This window comes from Chiloscyllium punctatum, chromosome 4 (assembly GCF_047496795.1).
Source record: "Chiloscyllium punctatum isolate Juve2018m chromosome 4, sChiPun1.3, whole genome shotgun sequence".
In the NCBI taxonomy this organism is placed as follows: Eukaryota; Metazoa; Chordata; class Chondrichthyes; order Orectolobiformes; family Hemiscylliidae; genus Chiloscyllium; species Chiloscyllium punctatum.
In genome coordinates this window covers 14,886,551-14,907,721 of record NC_092742.1, presented here as the reverse complement: position 1 = coordinate 14,907,721, position 21,171 = coordinate 14,886,551, and the positions used below count along the sequence as shown (strand labels likewise).

The window sequence follows — 21,171 nt, the reverse complement described above, 5'->3', positions numbered from 1 at the left end:
AGAAAAAAATTGTCCTAGCCTCACCTTATAGCTGAAACCCCAGTAACATTTTTGTAAGGCTTTCCTGCACTTTTTCCAGTTTAATAACATTCTTCTTATAATGAGGAGACCAGAACTGTACGTGCTCCTCCAAAAGTGGCCTTCACCGACAACTGCAACATGACAGATCAGATCTTTCCTTCAATAGGCGACCTCCAACTCCAGAGAATGCAGGCTCCCATCAAATCAACCCCTCCTCATAGGGACAACCCCCTCATGCCCAGGAATCGATCGAGGAAATCGCTAGTAGAAACTCCTTACTGAGGCATAGGTATCATTCCTTGAGTAGGTGAACTAATACAAAAGACCTAGGAACAGCAGTCGGCCATTTGGCCCTTCAAGTCTGCTCCGCCATTCAATAAGATGGCTGGTCTTTTCGAGGACTCGGTTCCACTTATCCACCCTCTCACAATTACCTTTAATTCCTTTACTGCTCAAAAATCTATCTACCTGTGCCTTAAAAACATTCAACAAGGTAGCCTCAACTGCTTCCACAGATTCACAATCCTTTTAGGGGAAGAAGCTCCCCCTCAGCTCAGTCCGAAATTTGCTCCTCCTCATTTTGAGGCTGTGCCCCTTCGTTCTGGTGTACTGCAGTAAATGTTTTCTCAGCAAACCCCTACATAATTGCAGCAAGATATCCTGCCCTTTAAGTCCCTGCGCATTCTCAGTAATGTCTAACATCAGGCAAAAGTGAGGACTGCAGACACTGGAAATCAGATTCTAGATCAGAGTGGTGCTGGAAAAGCACAGCAGGTCAGGCAGCATCCGAGCAGCAGGAAAATCGACATTTCGGGCAAAAGCCCTGCAGCTCCTCTAGACACTAATGTTTAACGTCAGCCTTGAGCAAAATGCCGTGTTTGTGCATCAGAGTGTTATGGTATTTCCATGAGTTAGCTTGACAAGGGATGACGTAAACAAGACCTGTGTTACATGGGGTTTTGAAAACAAAGCAGTGGTTTGACTGACGTTGTCAGGATTTTAGACAAGATTAGAGTGTGGCGCTGGAAAAGCACAGCAGGTCAGGCAGCATCCGAGGAGCAGGAAAAGCGCGTTTCAGGCAAAAGCCCTTCATCACGAATGACATGTCGGTTTTCCTATTCCTCGGAGGCTGCCTGACCTGCTGTGCTTTTCCAGCACCACACTCTAATCTTGGCTCTGACCTCCAGCATCTGCAGTCCTCGCTTTTGTCTAGTTTTCAGGATTTTGTCAGGAATTGATAGACTGGGTGGAGATGCCAGACCAACTTTAGAGCCTGGCATTGATGCAGTTTTGCTAGCTCTTGCAATATAAAGGGTACTGTCACTCCATTTCCCTCCCCAAGGTAAGTGAATGGAGTGAAAATACAGATTGTCCGTGATTTCATTGAATTGTGGAATGGGCTCATGAATCTGAATGGGCTTCCTCTTGTTCCACTGTTGATGTATTGATGGGAGGCTAAAGAAGCTGAATTTGAGATTGTGTGATTGGAAAGGCCACATGACAATTGAGCTTTAATGGTCAACTCTTACTGCACCTCGGCAAATTACAGCCTGCCAATTGCCGAAGGCAGACAAAGAAACACATTGAGAGAAAATGATACTTAATAATACGTCCACTGTCTCACTGAAGGATCTGAGCATCGAAGGAACAGCTACAGGAAAGGTCAGCTGCAGCACTGAGTCTGTGCAATTACTGCTCCCAGTATATAATTGGTGACAACATGTCGGTATTGTTGCTATCAAGGCTAAAGAAGAAGGAGTGTCTGTAATTATCTGTTAGTATCGCAGTGATAGCCTTCGAAAATCTTGCTTTGCCATTTAACGACTGGGATTCAATGGGAATGGCTTTGTTCCTGGGATGTTGGGCTTTGCTTTGTGATCTGAGTTGCCATTACTCAGTAGGCGATCTCAGATTGCACTTTACTCTGAATTATCCCCCATTTGCAACATTGCAGTGTGGTGTGATTTGGCTCAAAACTGTAAAATTGCCTTCTCCTGAAACAGTCTCCTTTATGTCCTGCTGCATCGCATTCTAATACGGTCCAGCAGTTCGCCTAGTCCTTGACAAGTGGAAGCATTTATTACTTTCTTTTTTAGGTAAGATCAAGTTACTAAGGTCAGGATATCATCAAAAGTTGTAAAGTAAGAAAACAGTAGCACTAAGTCTAGCTGTTGATGGGTGTGTTATTTTTGGAGGAGGAAGTTTAACAGAATCAATAAGCTTGGCTAACCGTGGAAGACGGGAATTTATTTGTTTTGCCAGGCAATGGTCTCAGGGGTCTGGACTCCAACACACTCCTGGGTAGACATCATCAAGGTCAAATGTGTTTTGAGACACAAGGAAGGGTTGCTGCGTATTGCATGGGACAAGGTACAAGAGTTCCATTAGGGTCTGAAGATTGAGGCAAAGAATTACAACTGGTGATAGGACGGAGGGTGGAACCATCAAGGATGGATGAGTTGTTAGTGAGTTGAGCTGATGACGGGAGTGGCTGATACAGGCTTGGTCCTAGCTTGCAGGAAAGGGGAGAGTAGAACTGAAAGCTTCAGTGTACACTGGGCTGAGATTCTCACACGAGCAAGCAAGATAAACACCAGAAAAAAAATCACATGCAACTTCACTCTTCAGTTTTGACAATGCAGGTCACAAGATGGCCTTGAAACTTCCCGATACAAGAAGGAGATTATCTAACGTTGAGTGAATTATGCTCCGTTTGGCGGTCATCCCATATTAATAGACTTTTGGTCGGATTGACAAACAGGACCTTTATTCTCTTCATAAACACTCTGCCTCCAGTCCTTACATATACATATAAAATAACAAGGTTTCAAAGATCCCCACCTCTATCAAAGGCTCACAGAAATCTTCAGGAATATGAAATTATCCAAAAGAGCCACAAGGCTGTTGGAAAGTCAGGTACATATAAAACATTAACTTACAGTCAAGAAAATGAATAATCAGTTCCTGTCTCACTGGAGTGTTTTACCTGGACTCTCACCCAAATATTCACAAGGTTTCACTCATTGTTCCCACTTCTTTAAAAGATACTTGGTTTGAATTCCCATGGTAACTGTAACATGGATATTGGAGACTAACACATGGTTTCTGGAGGATACTTGGATCTTTAGGTCATTGTCTCCAGTGTGGAATTTAATTGCTGGCTCACTAGAATGTAACTCCTGACAGATTAAAGTCAGTGTATTCGGATGGATCTCACATGGCCTGTGGAAGAATTTACCATCGAGGGCCATCCTCAAAATGCTGCCGTCCCTTATAATATTGATATGAATTTCTCTTCCTGGAATGATTTGAATCCTTGGCGATGCCCATTGAGTAAGAGGTTGTAAAAGCAACTTGTCAGTGCCTCTGTGGTCATTTCAATTTTAAGTTGGGTTAAAGCAGTACAAATAGTAACGTGAACCTTGTCTCACTTGCTGTATCCAGTGCTAATTCACTGACAATGAAAAGGGTGCAACCAAAATGGAATTTGTCCTTTCAATGGAAATATTTATCAAAGTGATTGGTTTTTGGAATTTATACCATGGTCTAGCCTTGGATTCTGTCATTAGTGTCTGGATTTGATTCTAGTTTATCCTCCACTCCTCAGACTCCAGATGCAAATATTTGATTGCAATTGAGATATGAAATGGTACAAGATTTTCTTCCACCCCTTTTCCCAACTCCTGTCCACCTGGACCCCAGCATCCTGAAAACACCCCAATCAGGAGCATGACTCTGGTCACTTCCATCCAGGGTTACAACTGGGAATGTTTCACAGGAAATAAAACGCCACACCAAAAATGGCCAGCAACTTAAAGCAAACATTTTCAAACATTTACTTTAAAAGATATTGCAGTGAACCATGGTATAATTTTTTTATTGTCTGAAAACAAGAAAGACTTTTGGGGGATGTTGAGAAAGTGAATGTGGTGCCGTGACAAGTTTGCATGCTATTGGACTCAGAGTGTTCATTGGATAAGCACAATAGCAGGACCCCAACATCTGTCTGCTGTGTGCCTGATGTTTTTTAAAGTGCAATTTATAAGGAAAATGAAATGGAATGACTATGCATGTTTAGTCCATTAAAATGATTAAAAGATAAAATAAATCATTTTTTATAGACCCTGGGAAATTGTCGCCTGACCATGACAATGCATTTTAAAATGACAATATCTCTTTTTTAAGGTCTTATGAAGAAGGCAAAGTGTTGTTTTGCTCTGCAATTGCTTCTTCCACGAGGGGAAAATTTCATTCCAATTTAATTTGTCTTTTAAAAGTTATTTAAATGATATAATACAATGTAGGTCACTAAATTCCACTGTTATTTTCTGGAAAAAAATCTTGAAAGAAGTCTTGAATCTCATGAGGTGTCAAGGGTTAGGAATATCATGCTGTTTATTGCCCTTTATGTGCTGAATTGAATGACCTCAGCTAGTTGGCGCGTTAGGAGATTGACCTTTGAGGGGGGAGAAGGAGTTGGTTGTCTATTCCTGGACAGCCCCAGCTCTTTTGTTAAAGTATATGGTGGCTCAATGGTTAGTACTGCTGCCTCACAGTGCCAGGGACCTGGATTCAGTTCCAGCCTCGGGTGACTGTCTGTGTGGAGTTTGCACGTTCTCCTTGTGTCTGTGTGGGTTTCCTACGGGTGATCCAGTTTCCTTCCACAATCCAAAGATGGAGAAGGTGAGGACTGCAGGTGATGGGGATCAGAGCTTAAAAATGTGTTGCTGGAAAAGCGCAGCAGGCCAGGCAGCATCAAAGGAGAAGGAGAATCAACGTTTCAGGCAAAAGCCCTTCTTCAGGACTGCTTAGCCTGCTTGGCACACCCTCCTCATTCCTGAAGAAGGGCTTATGCCCGAAACATCGATTCTCCTTCTCCTTTGATGCTGCCTGACCTGCTGCGCTTTTCCAGCAACACATTTACAATCCAAAGATGTCCAGGTTAGGTGAATTGGCCATGCTAAATTGCCCATAGTGTTCAGGGATGTATATGCTAGGTGGATTAGCAATAGGGAATCTGGAGATAGGGTAGAGGTTGGGTTGGGATGTTCTTCAGAGGGTTGGTATCTTTCTTCACTCTAGGGGCTCTGTGGTTCTTTGAATGTGTAAATGGTTGAGCTGTGATAGCCTCTATACTCTTCCTGGCCTTTGCTCATACATTAAGGTTGGGCAATAGTCAAAGTTGGGGACTTGTCATTGGGATTTTGTATCATGGGGGAGGAGGCAATTGAAGAAAATTGTGAAGTATGATGTTTCCCCTTACGGAAAAGACTCACGTCTAGAACATAGAAACATATAGCACAGAACAGGCCCTTCGGCCCACGGTGTTGTGCTGAGGATTATACCTAATCTAAAATAAAATAACCTAACCTACACACCCCTCAATTCACTGTTGTCCATGTGCATGTCCAGCATGTCTATGGGACACCATTTTAAAATAAAGGGCCTACCATTTAAGATGGAGATGAGGAGGAATTTATCTTGCCTCAGAAAGTTGTCGGTGAAATAACTCCACTGAGGCAGGTGTCCCATCACCGGGTCACCTTTTATTCACATGTGCATATTACTTGACACTGCTCCAGCTCTCACAGAGCCAGCTCCCAGAGTGACAGAAACCCTGACATTCCGGTTTATTTCTGTCAGGGCTTCCTGAGGAGACCAGGTTAACAGTTCCAATCAAGGAACTCATATTCTATAAGATCGACTCGGCTGATCTCGTTACAATCACTACAGTGATTGTGGGGAGGCTACTAAGTATTTTTAAGACAGAGTTTGATGTGTTCTTGACCAACAAGGGAGTTGGAAGAGGGGGAAGGAGGAAAGTAGATTTGGTGCCACAATCAGACCATCCATGTTCTTAGGGTTGGTGAAGTAGGCTAGAGGAGCCGAATGGCCTTTGGCCTTTGGTGTGCGTTCAGATGTATGCGAGTAGATCAGGGAAAATAAATAAACCTGGATTTTGAAATGCTCACAATTCTGTTTGTAATTATGACTCAGGAGAGACGGTACGCTCTTTCTCAGCCATAATCTGGCCTCGAGTTGTTCCGGCAAGTTTTGTCAATTGACCTCTCATCTTCAGCTGCCCCACTTTCATTCTAAGACTGTGAACGCCATAAGGAATTGGAACAGGAGTAGGCTGTTCGGCCCCTTGCTGATTCCACGCTTTCTTGCCCTTTCTCCATAATCCTGAACCCCCAACTGATCAAGAATCCATGTAACTCATTCCTAAATCCATGCAAGGACTCTGCTCCCCAGAGCTCTCTTTGGCAAACAGGTACAAAGACTCACAACCTCCTGAAAGAAGAAATTCCTCCTCATCTCAGTCTGAATTTGCCATCCCTTAATTATCATTGGACCATTGTCTGGGCTCACTACCTTCCCATCATCAATCAGCAGGGGAATAGACTCTCTATTAAACAATTATATTCACCTTGACTGTTAATTTTCTCCAATATTTGGCATAACTAATGGAGCTCAAAGAATTTATTTTATAAAATGTACTTTATTTGTTTCGTGACTCAGTGATTTTGCCCCTGAGTTTGCTTACAGCAGCATTCTGGTAGAGAAGATGGAAGACTTGTATTTTCCTATTTATGGAGATTAATCTTTGATTCCTGGAAACTTCAGGGAGAGCCTCGAGGTTTGGCAAGTCAGATCTCAGGTCGAAGATGGATGTGGGAAAAAAAAACATGCACACTCTCTATCTCTCATAACTCTATTTCTCATGCAGGCACAGACATAGGCGCACAGACACACATACACATATATACAAACAAACACAGACACACACTCACATATATACACACACACACGCACACAGTCTCACACTGATACAGGCATTCAAACGCACTCTCACACATGCACACACACATTCAGTCTTACACATTTTGTTTGTCAGTCTCACACAAACATGCTCACACTCACATGTGCATAAGCCGTCACACACAGACTCACACACTCTCTCTTTCTCTCTCTCCCACACGTACATACACACACAAGTACGCACATGTGCGAGTACGCAATCTCTCTCTCTCTGATAAAGATACACACAAACTGTCACACACCGGGGCACACACTCTCACACAAGTTCTCATTCTCTCTCACATTCATACTTATACTAACGGTCACATCAACATTCACACTCACACACATAAACACATACACATACTATCTGTCTCAGACACTCTCACTCACAGACATACACGCATAACATCATTCTCTCACATGCATTCTCAGTCACAAGCATTCTTTCATGCAATTGAACAGTCACTTTCATTCATATGTACACTGTTATATATACAATCTCTCACACTCTCTGTCTTTCCCAAACACACACATACACATGTCAGAGACAAAAGGACCAAACTGAAGCTGCTGGAGGCTGGGAGGTGATGGCCTAATGGTATTATCACCGGACTGTTAATCCAGAAACCCAGCTAATTTTCTGGGGACCCATGTTCAAATCCAACCATGGCTGATGGTAGGATTTAAATTCAGTGGAGGAAAAAAAATCTGGAATTAAGAGTCTAATGATGATTACAAATCCATTGTTGATTATTGGAAAAACCCATCTGGTTCACTTAATGCCCTTAGGGGAGGAAACTACCATCCTTACTTGGTCTAGCCTATATGTGACTCTTGACCCCTAGCAATGTGGTTAACTCTTAACTGCCCACTGGGAAGGGCAATAAATGTTGGCCTAGTCAGCAATACCCTCATTCTGAGAATGGATAAGAAAAGAAAAGCCAAAGAAGTAAGAAGAGTACATGAGGTCAGTTTGTTCTTAAAATAGGATGGATGTTTGAGGGGCGATGTTCATCAGATAACTTCAAGTTTTGGTCTGACTAAAACCTAAGACCTGGAATGCTGCTGAAGGCACAGCCACCAGCACTTGGTGAAGAATGTTAAAGATGAATGAAATAAGGAGGATTGCTGAAATTTCTGAAGGTTATTCCTGACAGCGATTCTTGAGAAAGTTATAAATTAGGATTGCTTCCCTCTTAAAAAATGCTTGGATTTGGGAATCTGCATTTGTAGAACAGTTAGAGCAGTTTAAAGGCAAGGATGTCTTCTTCATATAAAAATAAAGTTAAATTGCTATCCCTCGTGACAGGCACTGAGGAAAATAACAGTGGCAATTAAGTGTTGCTGCAGACTCGACATTCTATTCATGCTGAGGGTCTGCAGAGTCAGTTAGAAGTGTGGTAACTCAATATTACACATTATAAATCTCAATCACAACAAAAAAAATTGTAATTAAAATGTAAGATGTTAACAACTAACCCTTGACCTTCCAGATGTTTTTTAAGCTGTCTCTTTAAACTTTAAAGGAAACATTGATAATGAACGCCTGGCGATTGCTAAAACGAAAATCCCCAAAAAATTCAGAGGAATAGTATTTGATGAGTGGCTACAAGAGAAAGGTAAACTCCATTAAAAAGTTTAACTTTAACGCTTTCTGTTCTGTTCATTCTTTTTTAAAACAAACATCTAAAGCTTGCATTAAAGTCTTATTTGAAAAAAACAGTAATTAAAAAAATAATCATGTATATTGAACAAAAGTCTTGACTTAATGTAATTTATAACTTGTATGGAGTCACTTCATTTTATATTGATAAATCACCCTTATAATTCATCATCATTAAACTGTAGTTAAAGGGACTGTCAGCCTTTGGCTTCGTAATAAATTATGCATGAAATTCTTAAAAAGGTGAATTGTAACTTGCATAATACATGATAATTCACTGGGTAAATGTGCAGAAAATAAGCTTGCTTTTAAAGTGAACACTTTACATCCAATTGAAGAATTTAATGTTTTATAAGAAACCTCAAATTAACCTAAATGAAGTGTTACTTAATATCACCTTTTACCCAAGTTCCCGATCATTAAAGTCCCTTTAACACTCATTGTAAGGTAAACATTAATATGACTCAGACTTAATATTCAAATGGATGCATGCATGGTTATTATATGCGTTTTATTCTCTTTGATTCTTGTAAACTTGTGAAAGCTTATGTCTTAAAATTATGCTGTAGAACAAAAGAAACTGTTTATGTGTATGTTGAGTGATGACAGTGATCTGAGGCTAAAGGTAGTTACTATTGTGTACAGTTCTCACAAGATTCCACAAGTGGCTACGTCTGTTTATTAATGGTGTTGCGAAGAGCGAGATCACCCCCTGCCCTTCTTACTTTGCAAAGCTCAGTATCTGCCCAAGGTAGAGGCAAGTACAAATGAGCTTGCCGACTCTAGTTGGTCACATAACTGATGATTTCACCCCATGATTTCCCACCTCACACCAATCGTCTCTTGGTTAGGCAATGACCACTCAGTTATTTAATTTACATAGTTGAAAAAAATCACATAACACCAGGTTATAGTCAAACAGGTTTATTTGAAAGTACAAGCTTTCGGAGTGCTGCTCCTTTGTCTGGTAGCTACTGGGGCAGGATCATAGGACACAGAATTTATAGCAAAGGATCATAGTGTCATACAACTGATGTCATGTATTGAACAAACCTAGATTGCTGTTAAGTCTTTCATCTTCTAGAGTTTTCTAGGTTTGTTCAATATGTATGACACGATGATCCTTTCCTATAAACTCTGTGTCCTATGTTCCTGCTCCACGAGCTACCTGATGAAGAAGCTGCGCTCTGAAAGCTTGTATTTCCAAATAAACCTGTTGGTCTACAACCTGGTGTTGTGTGATTTTTAACTTTGTCCACCCCAGTCCAACACCAACTCCTCCACATTCTGGCTATCATTTAATTTACTAATAGCCAAACCACCTTCTACTTTCCCATTCACAGTCTTTCACAGTTACACAACCAATAAATGAAAATGATAAAAAGATACTGGAAAGAAAGATGTGTGCTGTAATTCAGCTATTGCACAGGACTCGCTGAACAATCCCAACCATGTCAATAATATAAACAACCAATGCCTGACTAACCAATTTAAGATCATCAGTGGAGCTCATAATGTGGTTCATTTAGACCTGCTAGAACAACCATATATTCATATGCAGGGGCCCTATGAACAAAAAGGCATATGTTCAAGTTTTGCATCCTTTTTTTGAATTGGAGAGCCTATAGTTTCCCTCCTTCTCTCCATGGTGACACCTCAGCCAATCAAGGTTGGCTTGCATTTTTTCCCCTCTAGTGACCATTTGAAATTTGGCACTCTTGCATGTGTCCTGATGAGAGCAAGATGAAAAGGTTTGGCAACATGTCTCGCTTTCCAGTGCCTCTTACCTTCTGCACCTCCCAAGTGATATCTTTTTATTGTTCCATTTTATTTTTCTTCCGCACTGCTCATGTTCGAGTCCTGGAGGCTGAAGCTCAACCACTAGAACAGTCTGGATAGTAACCCTTAGACACGGTCTTTGGCCTCTCTACAGCACTTCCCGCATTGTCACCAGACTGGAAGTGTTCTCGAGTCTCTGAAATGGAGCTCAAACAGACGTCACTGATCCTGATGAGAGAGTCACAGAAATGAGCCTCTCAGTTAAAACATTGTCTGGAGAGATTTCATGTAAATAAATCCCGCATCACAACTTCAAAGCTTTATATTAGCATAAGATTTTCACCACATTTTCGACCATCCTCGTGTTATATATTTGTTGCTTTACAAAAGGAATTTTTGATTTCAGGAATTCGTTTAAAATTTTTGATCTAAGTTTTGATTTAGTTCCTTTTTGTCAAAGTCATTTAATCACGAATAATTGCTGGAAGAATTCTTTAAAAATGATGTCAAGTTGATCTGAATTAACATTCCAAAGATGAAGTACTTTAAAATGCAAATGTGATGCATGACACGGCATTGAAAGTAAAAGTATAATTCTTGACAAGGGATAGGCTGTAAGAAAGAGCATTTTTAATGAGTTTTTCGATAGTCCCCTGGTGGTTGGAGCTTTATTGTGGATAACTATTTTATAATTAGAATACATGATGCACCCTTAGATCTGACAATGCCTGTATGCAAAGACAATTAAATAGCAATAATTCTAAAAGGCAGCGTTTTTCTACCGAGTCAGCATCTCCATGTCATTGAGAGCTTCCTGGAGATATGACAGCTACACAGGTCTCACATTGTCACTCATATGTAGCGGGTTTGCCTTAACTTGTACTGCACACCCCACTTTACTGAGGGATGGATACACTCTCTGGCAGAGTGAAGGCCCACAACTGGGTCAGAGACTGAGCTTCTAGCACTTTCAAAAATGACTTTTCTTTAATCTCAAAAGTATACTTCATTCATTAAAAAAAGCCTTATGTGTACATCTGGGCGCATCATCGCAATTGCAGTTCGGTTTTGTACAGTAGTGTATCAAAGCAACATCAGAGTTTGACTCTATCCAACAAACCAAAGGCATCTTTTACACATACAAGCCTGTGTTTACATGAACTTAAGGCACCAGGAGGTTCCAATAACTGCGTGGACTCCCATTTAACTTCGGCAGAAAGACCTCAGACGATGGTCTTTCCTCAGCGTGCATTGGCAGCTGTCCCAAGCATCCATCAGCACGTACTCCTGGACCTTGCCAGTCTGCAACACTCAGAAATGATCAAGGTCCCACACAGGCTGTTGAGTCAATCGGAGCTCTGTTGCTACTGTTCTGACATCTGTCCAGGTTCCCTTTAGAGCAAGGTGCAGGTGACAGTATGCCTGCATGCACAGACATGTGCTCGATTACCGTGCACAACCGTAGACAAGAATAGTGCACAGCATGCACAATTCCAGTGGCGGAAAGCATGACCTCATCAGGATATCAGTGCATAAACATATCGCAGTCAAATTACATCCTTTTGCAAGCTATGTCAGTGCAGCTGCTAAATGAGGTAAATGACAGTGTTAGACGCAAAGGAATGAGATATATCATTGTTTTTCCCATGTCGCAGTCATAGACAGGTAACTTTAGTTTCCAATTTCCCTTCCCAATTTATTCATAATTGTAATGTAAAGTTCTCACATCATCCCCAATCAGAGAACATCTCAAATCCAGTCAGAATAAAAGGAAAAGTGCATATGAAAGATTAATGCTCTGTGCGGCACCGATAAGCTTGACAGAGAGGCTTTTATTGCCTGCATTGCATTTGTCCTTTCAAGAAAACAACTTTCTTGTTTTTGAATGTCACACTTCAAACGTTCTGTATGAGAGGATGTTATGTGCAGCCTGAAGAAAAGTAATGCATGCTCTTATCTTGAGATCATTTCAACATACATAATGTGCATTGGTTTGAGTGGTTGTGCCTTCAAGATCAGAGCCCCAAGCCAATGAATACAGTAATACCTCTGTTCTTTTCCAGGCCGCATGCTGACAATCTTCAATACGCAGGCTATGATTACAATTGGGGGGAAGAATAGGAGTCGTCCATTCCAGGGACAAATGTCTGGCCTTTACTACAATGGCTTAAAGGTCCTTAACATGGCAGCAGAGAGCCATCCCAATGTCAAGGTCAACGGAACCGTGAGGCTGGTGGGAGAGGTGGCCCCGGTGATTGTCAACCAGCCGATGGCGACCACATTACCGGCTGAGATGTCCACCACCATCATGGCGACAACCACAACAATGGCAACTACCACAGCCAGGAAGGTCCGAGGAACAATGAAGGTCAACCCGGTAATTCCTCTTCTCCGTTGGGAATGCCGTTTTGTTGTTTTATGGAGGGTTTTGGTTATTAACCTTGGTTTTTGTTTGATGACATGGCATCCCTATAGGCACAGGAGGAGGCCATTCCCCTTGTAAAGGAACAAGAAGCCATAGCTTTGTAGCAAAAATGCAAAAGACATAAAGGTGATGTGAGAAAACACTTTCAGAAGGTTTCAAAAGAATGAGAGGAGATCTCACTGAAATTCTCACAAGGGCAGATGCTGAGAGGCTGTTGCCCCCTGTCTTGGGAGCCCAGGATTGTGGTCTCAGAATGAGGAGTAAGCCTTTTGAGAGTGAGATGAGAAATATCTTCACTGAGAAAGTTGAGAATATCTTGAATTTGCTTCCTCAGGGAGGGTACTCAATCGTTAAGTTTATTCAGGTTGGAGACCAATGATGTTTTAGGACTTGAGGGAACCAGGGGGATGTGCAGATAGAGGCAGGAAATGGAATTGAGATAGACCTTCAAACATCATCTTATGGACCTGGCAGAGTCCTCTAAAGGAACCAAATAGTCTACTCCTCCTCCTATTTTTTAACTTCTTACATTCCTATTTGTCCGCAAGTATAGAGATCAGGAATTGTCATGATGGAGGGGATTTGGTATCAATTAGGTTTAGGAGACTTGCTTTGGGGCTCTTGCAGTGCCATGGTAGTGTCCCTACCTCTGAGCTAAGAGGCCTTGGTTCAAATCCATCTGCTGCAGAGGTGTGTCAGAGCATCTCTGAATGGTTTGTTTAGAAAATATCTATGAAGTTTGCTTGCTGTTTTGAATCCTGTTCTAAAAATTGACTTGTAATTGCCCTCATAGCCACCACCTCAATGAACCAGACCTTTCTGATTGCTGAATGAATGTACTTGCAATTGAAAATAATTAAATTAATAATCTTTCTCACATCTATAGTGCAACCTCGATTACCCGAACATTATCCAAACAAGATCTCAAGGTCCCCAATGTTTCGGTAAAAACTGTGTTATCCGAACATTTGATTATCCAAGCATTCAATTATCCGAACAAAGTTCTTCCCACCCATGTTGTTCGGATAAGCCAGGTTGCCCTGTATTGAATGTTATACTTCACAAAGCAGAGAAAGATTGGAGAAAATCTATTCCAAGTGTTGAAGGCTTGTAATTACAGAGGGTTTCAATGGAAGAGGAAGGGGGCATCTTGTTTGACCAGTACAAGTAGGTGTAATCAATTGACACAGATCTAAGGTAATTTGCTAAAGAAAAAGAGCAAATGAGCAGAAATGTTTTTGTAAAAATCGAAAGAACTTAAAACATTGTAAATGAGAAACAAAAACAGAAATTGCTGGAAAAGCTCAGCAGGTCTGGCAGCACCGGTGGGGAGAAATCAGAGTTAACGAGTTGGGTTGAGTGACCCTTCCTCAGAGGGTGAAAGTGAGGACTGCAGATGCTGGAGATCAGAGTCAAGATTAGAGTGGTGCTGGAAAAGCACAGCAGGTCAGGCAGCATCTGAGGAGCAGGAAAATCGTCGTTTGACGCAAAATTCCTTCATCAGGAATGAGCTCATTCCTGATGAAGGGCTCCTGCCTGAAACGTCGATTTTCCTGCTCCTCAGATGCTGCCTGACCTGATGTGCTTTTCCAGCACCACTCTAATCTCGACCCTTCCTCAGAACCTACTCAACTCAAAATGCTAACTCTGATTTGTCTCCACAGATGCTGCCAGACCTGCTGAACCTCTCCAGCAATTTTTGTTTTAGTTTCAGGATTATTTTTGTGTTTTCATGGCCAACAATACCTTGACAGAAAAGGGAGATGGAGGGGAGAAGCAGATTCAATGGTAAAGTTTGAAAGGAAGTTCAATAAAAATTAGAAAGGGAAACTTTTGGAGGGTTGAAAAGTGTGGCACTGAAGAAAAGAGCAAAACTCGAGACAAACTAAAAGAAAGCAGAGAAAAAAATGCATCAAAGTCTCAGTCAATATTCATTACTCAAATGACATCAGGAAGGGCTTATGCCTGAAACGTCGATTCTCCTGCTCCTCGGATGTTGCCTGACCTGCTGCGCTTTTTCCAGCGTTACACGTTTCAAATCTGACTCTGCAGATCTCACTTTCTCCCAGTTGCTGAAAACATTTGGAGGGTAACAGGGAAAGAGCAGCAGGGAGTGGGGATGGTTTGATAGCTGTACCAGACAGCCGACACAGGAAGGTTGGGCTATCTGGCCTCCATATCTGCTGTGAGACATCGGGATTCTTACAGAATCACTGAACTGTTACAGCATTGAAGCAGGATTTCCCTGCTCCTCGGATGCTGCCTGACCTGATGTGCTTTTCCAGCACCACTCTAATGTAGACTCTGATCTCCAGCATCTGCAGTCCTCACTTTTGCCACAGTGTAGAAGCAGGCCATTCAGCCCCCTCGCTAGACTTGTATCCAACACCTGGTAACCAACTCCTGCCTTTCCCCCATATTCCTGCGCACCATTTTATCCAAATAGTCATCCAGTGACCTCTTGATTGCCTCAGTTGATTCTGATTGTGTTGAGTGACAGCAAGGTAAGGAGAGAATGAATACAAAACGAGTGACAAATGAGAAACTGAAGTATAACAAAGGGCAAAGGTGTGACTCAGTTTGTCAAAGCAGTGGGAAAGGATGGTACTAGGACTGAGAGACTATTGTTTCCATGAAAGGATGAACATTTCTGAGACCCCTTTCTCTGGAAACAAGAAGACAAGCCTTGATGAAGGTCTTTCCAATTATGCAATGATGAAGTTTGACATGGTAATTGTCAAAGTGTTGTTTTCACTCGTGGAAGAGACCAAACCTAAAAGATCACAAAGAAACGTTTGTCACACATACATTCAAGAGGGAATTTGGGGCAAATCGATTTCCAGAGAGGAGTAAGGACATGGAGCTTGCTCTCATATAGAGTAATTGGAACAAATAACAGAGATGAATTGAAAGTGTAGAAAACGTACAAGACTATAAGACATTAGAGCCCAAGTGGGCCATTTCAGCCATGGACTCTGCTGTGAGATTATGGCTAATCCAATCATCCTCAACTCCCTTGTCTCCCATAACACAGAAGGGAGAATACAATGCTAATTGGGTATATGGAGTTTGGTGGGAGATACATAAACACCAACATAGACCAATTTGGTAAATGACATGTTTTTATAAATTCAATATAATTTTGCATTAACTGAAGCTGACAGTGTCTGAGCAGTTAACTTATCGCAGACAGATGCAAATTTGCCAGCTCAGTAACTTGCACCTCATGATGCAGTTTGAAGAAGGTCTACTGACAGTGTTGCTAGACTATTAATCCAGAGAGTGTGGTGCTGGAAAAGCACAGCAGGGCAGGCAATATCCAAGGAGCAGGAGAATCAACGTTTCGGGCCAGGGCCCTTCATCAGCAATGAGGATGAAAGGGCTCTGGCCCGAAACGTTGATTCTCCTGCTCCTCGGATGCTGCCCTACCTGCTGTGCTTTTCCAGCACCACACTCTCGAGTCTAACCTCCAGCATCTGCAGACCTCACTTTCTCCTCTTAATCCAGAGACACAGTTAATGATTTGAGCACCTGAGTTCAAATCCCATCAGGGTAGATGATGGAATTCTGACTCTAATGATGACCGTGTAATCTTTGTCAAATGTCAGAGAAATAAAACCGCCTGGTTCACTAATGCCTTTTGCAGATGGACATATGCCATCCTTGCCCGGTCTGACGCATGGCAATGGGGTTGACTCTTAACTGCCCTCTGAGTATCTAGGGATGGGCAATAAATGCCAAACAAGCCAGCAGCGCCCACATCCTTTGAATGAATCAAATTAAAAATGAGTGGAAATGATACTCCTTTGAGCTTCGGGAAGTTGCAACACTTGATTGGTGAAGGAGGTCCCCAATTTTCCAGACTCCTGAGGGGAATTTGTGGTCAAGGCCATACAGAGGTCAGGATCTTAAATCCAATCACTCTGCCAGTTTCCGTCACGTGTGGAACAAAACTGTTGAGCCGCCCATTGCTATTGGTTGGATCTTACTGTGTTCTGATGTGTTCCTGAATTTCCTGCAGCCACGACGTCAGCACTTCACACTGCCTACAAAAATACTTGGAGTCATCATGAAAAGTTCTTTCTTTCATTTGTAGGATTGTGCAGAGTTTTCTTTTGAGGAGGGTTAAATGTTGGTATTCCAGGCAGGTCAGTAAATGGATGTGAATTCAACAGAATGTTGCCAGGGTTGGAGAACTTGAGCTACAGGGAGAGGCTGAATAGGCTGGGGCTGTTTTCCCTGGAGTGTCGGATGCTAAGGGGCGACCTCATAGAAGTTTATAAAATCATAAGGGACATGGATAGGCTAAATAGACAAGGTATCTTCCCTTGGGTGGAAGGGTCCAAAACTAGAGGGCATAGGTTTAGGGTGAGAGGGGCAAGATTTAAAAGGGCCCTAAGAGGCAACTTTGTCACGCAGAGGCTGGTACGTGTATGGAATGAACTGCCAGAGGAAGTAGTGGAGGCTAGTACAATTACACATTGAAAAGGCATCTGGATGGGTGTATGAATAGGAAGAGTTTAGAGGGGTGTGGCAAATGGGATTAGATAAATTTAGAATATCTGTTGAGGATGGACGAGTTGGACCGAAGGGTCCGTTTCTGTGCTGTACATCTCTATGACTCTGTGACTGTAATTGCATTAGCAGTATCAAATTTACCATAAAATGATGCTCTTTGATCAGGCGTTCTGCACTGTAAAATGGGAAAAGATACATCAACGCCCTGTGCTATGATCAAGCCTGTGTTTTTGCAGATCACAGTGAAGCATGGAGAATTAGTGTTCTGAAACCTACTCAAGGGCACAGAGAGGTGGAAGGATTCCGTCTGCTGTCTTGGAATACTTGCATGTAGGTCCATGTCCTGAAAATCGGGGAAATTCAAGGCAGCGAAGGCAAAAGTTAGGTGCACACGTGTGCACTGGAGGTACATTCGACCAAGCTTGTCAAATAGGAGACTCAGGAGTTCAAGTGGGACTCGGTGCACAGCAAACTTAGACAGATATTAGCTAGAATAGAATATCCTTTATTGTCACATGTACACAATACTGAATGTATTCACAAGCTCTTAGTATTCGCCTGTACCTGTGTTTTTGTTTTTGCTGCTGTTTACCTATTATTTACTTTGTATGCTACCTAACTCTGTGATCTGCCTGTATTGCTCACAAGAGAAAGCTTTTCACTGTGCCTCAGTACACGTGACAATAAATTCAATTCAATTCAACTCAAGTACAGGAGTACATTGAAAACCTTTACAATGTTGCCTCTTATGGCACCATCTTAGGTACAGATATTAGTTTTAAAAAGGGGAATGAAAAAAAGTAGTCGCATTACTTTACAATGTCTAAAAAACATGTCAGAAATAAGACATAGTCAAAGTATTGACATTACAGTCAGATAACAAGAAATTCAAATAAAAGTTACATTGCGTAACAAAGATATGTAGCAGCTGTACAGAGCTATAGTTAGACCACATTTGGAATTTTGTGCACAGTTCTGTTCACCACAACTACCAGAAGGATGTGGATATAGTACTGAACAGACTTAACAGGACGTAGGAGCAAATTACTGCAGATGCTGGAATCTGTACTGCAAACAACAAATGCTGGAGATCACAGCAAGTCATGGAAGCATCAGTGGAGAGAGAGCAAGCTGATGTTTTGAGTCTAAATGACTCTTCATCTGAGCTGTTGAAGTGTAGAGGGAGCAGCATTTATATTATAGTCGAGAGTGTGGTGCTGGAAAAGCACAGCAGGTCAGGCAGCATCTGAGGAGCAGGAGAATCTACATTTCGGGGGGGGGGGGGGGAGGGGAAATGAGGAAACTGGAGAAATCTGAGTTCATCCCTTGTGGTTGGAGGGTTCCCAGGCGGAAGATGAGGTGCTGGGACTTTTTTCACTGGAGCATTGGAGATTTATAAAATCATGAGGGGCATAGATAAAGTGTCTTTTCCTTGATGTGGGATATTTCAAAAGGAGGGGGTATATTTTTAAGGTGAGAAGAGAAAGATTTGAAAAGGACATGAGGGGCATTTTTTTTTGCACTAAGAGTGGTTCATGTGTGGAACGAACTTCCAGGAGTAGTTTTTGAAAAATTAATTTTAGGGATGTGGTCGTCGCTGGCTGAGTCAGCACTTATTGCCCTTAGGGAGAGAGTTCCTGAATTTTGACTCAGCCACAGTGAAGGAGTGGCGATCTATTTCCACGATGGGGAGATGTCAGTGTTGGACTGAGGTGGACAAAGTTTAAAATCACACAGCACCAGGTTATAGTTCAATAGGTTTATTTGGAAGCACAAGCTTTTTGGAGCACTGCTCCATCATCAGGTAGTTAGTGGAGCAGGATGACAGGACACAGAATTTATAGTAAAAGATCAAATTGTCTTACAAATGATGCAATGTATTGAATAAACCTAGATCACTGTGTGGCCATGCTGTGGGTAGGCAGGGTGGCAGATCTTTTCCCACAGCTGTTAAGTCTTTAATCACTTAGAATGGAGTTGCAGGTTTCGATGCATTAATATGTAAATCCCAGAACTCCTTTCAAGTCACATTCCGGAGATAAAAACTGATATTTCCATTCAGGTGGTGAATGGCTCGGAGGGGAACTTGAAGGTGTTTCCATGGATGCGGGCGCAGACGCAATGTTTAAAAGTCTTTTGGATAAGTAGACAAATAAGAAATGTTTGGAGGGATATGGGCCAAGTGTAGGCTGGTGGAACTAGTTTAGTTTAGGATTGTGGGCATGGACTGGCTGAACTGACTGACTCGGTAACTCTAAGTGCTGGGAGATGGGATTAGAATGAGCTGTTGCTAACAGGGGTAGGCTCAATGGACTGAGGGGCCTTTTCCCATGCAGTTGATCTTGATGACTGTCATGTTTTCTTTGAGTTTCCTGCAGTTCCCTGGATCCCTGTCAGCCCTCCTGGGAAGGCCGACGTTGGGTGGTATCCTTCCTCGAACAGTTTCCACGTTGTGGAGTTGTGTTATTATAACCATGTCATAAACACTCTTTTACTGCGAGACAATAAATGTCAGGGGATTTGAAAAACATTCCCAGCATGACTGCAATCGTTGCAGAAAGGCATTCAGTAATTCAAGCCACTTCCCTCGCAATATTAAAGCAATAACTCTCAGCGGGCAGGCTGTTGTTTTTGGAGGTTCCGAAGTGCGTTGGCTGATGCTTGGATTTCTGATACCGCTGTGTCTTTCCTTTTCTCCTTTGACAACAGAAACGATCTGACAGAGTGTCGGTGCTCCAGTGCGGAAACGGTGGGTTTTTCGCCTGCCTCTGACAACTCTTTCCCCAAGAATTGTTGCATTCACTGCAAAAAAAGTCTTCATTGCAACTGGCTTTTCCTGTCGCAAGACACAGAATTTATAGTAAAAGATCAAATTGTCTTACAAATGACGCATTGTATTGGACACACCTAGATCTCTGTGTGGCCATGCTGTGGGTAGGCAGGGTGGCAGATCTTTTCCCACAGCTGTTAAGTCTTTAATCACTTAGAATGGAGTTGCAGGTTTCGATGCATTAATATGTAAATCCCAGAACTCCTTTTGCTTTTGTTGGTGCGTTTCAGGACACTCTCTCACACTCCTCAGTCAACTCGGATCGGTGCACACTTGTGTCTCAGTCTCCGTCCACACCAAAGGCAGTTCAGACTAAAGGTTGCCTTGTCACTGACAAGGAAAAAGCACATGACATTTCAGTTTACCTTTCGCCTGGTACATTAAAACAACGAGGTTCCTGAGGAGTGGACAAAGTTACAAATTCCTGATTCCTGATGTAAAGCTTTTTCCCGAAACGTCAATTCTCCTGCTCCTCGGATGCAGCCTGACCTGCTGTGCTTTTCCAACACCACTCTCTTGGCTCTAATCTGCAGTCCTCACTTTTGCAAAGTTATATTCCACCCTGGTGTGGTGTGATTTTTAACTTTGTCCACCCCAGTCCAACACTGGCTCCTCCAAACTCTGAGCAGTGTGAGTGCACTGCAGCTCCTTTTGGGGTTACCTTCATTGTCTCATCTCTTTCACTCTGAATACAAAAGGCTGACAGACTCCAAATCAACTTGAGGCGCGGGCTGAAGCCCACATTACCATGTTCACGGCATCGGTCTGTGCGGATGTGCCTTTCTGTGCAGTGTCACTGCCTGTGCACTTGTCCCTGTACATGCATGACCCTATGTACACAGATCCTTGTACATGTGTGGTCCATATGTGTGCGTGCCCTGTGTGTCCCTGTATATGTTTCTGTTCTGGTCTCGCTGTGTGCATGTCTCTGTGAGTGTCCCCGAGTGTGTCTTTGTGCATGTCCCTGTGTGTACACAAACCTTTTCCTGTGTCACAGTGCATGTCCTTGTATGCATGTGTAACTGTGTGTCGCTGTGTCTTTGTCTGCATATGTGAGTCTGTATATGTGTGTGTATGTGTGTGCATGGGTGTGTGTGTGTGAGAGAGACTAAGTGTGCATGTGTGTGTATG

General features: G+C 42.4%; 1 protein-coding gene across 31 annotated transcripts in view; it reads left to right on the top strand.

Annotated features, from left to right (window-relative positions):
* Positions 1 to 21,171, top strand: part of nrxn3a (neurexin 3a) — a 2,037,428-nt gene that overhangs the window by 1,887,256 nt on the left and 129,001 nt on the right. For 14 of the 31 annotated variants that reach the window (XR_011960406.1, XR_011960405.1, XM_072568146.1 and 11 more), the window contains 2 exons: positions 8,352 to 8,444; positions 12,331 to 12,644. Coding sequence is in view for 27 of the 31 variants with exons in the window: in XM_072568146.1 (XP_072424247.1) it covers positions 8,352 to 8,444; positions 12,331 to 12,644 (407 nt within the window). In the remaining 4 variants the exon portion in view is untranslated. The remainder of the gene's footprint in view (positions 1 to 8,351; positions 8,445 to 12,330; positions 12,645 to 21,171) is intronic. The other 17 variants (XM_072568150.1, XM_072568147.1, XM_072568145.1 and 14 more) reach the window with 2 other exon arrangements.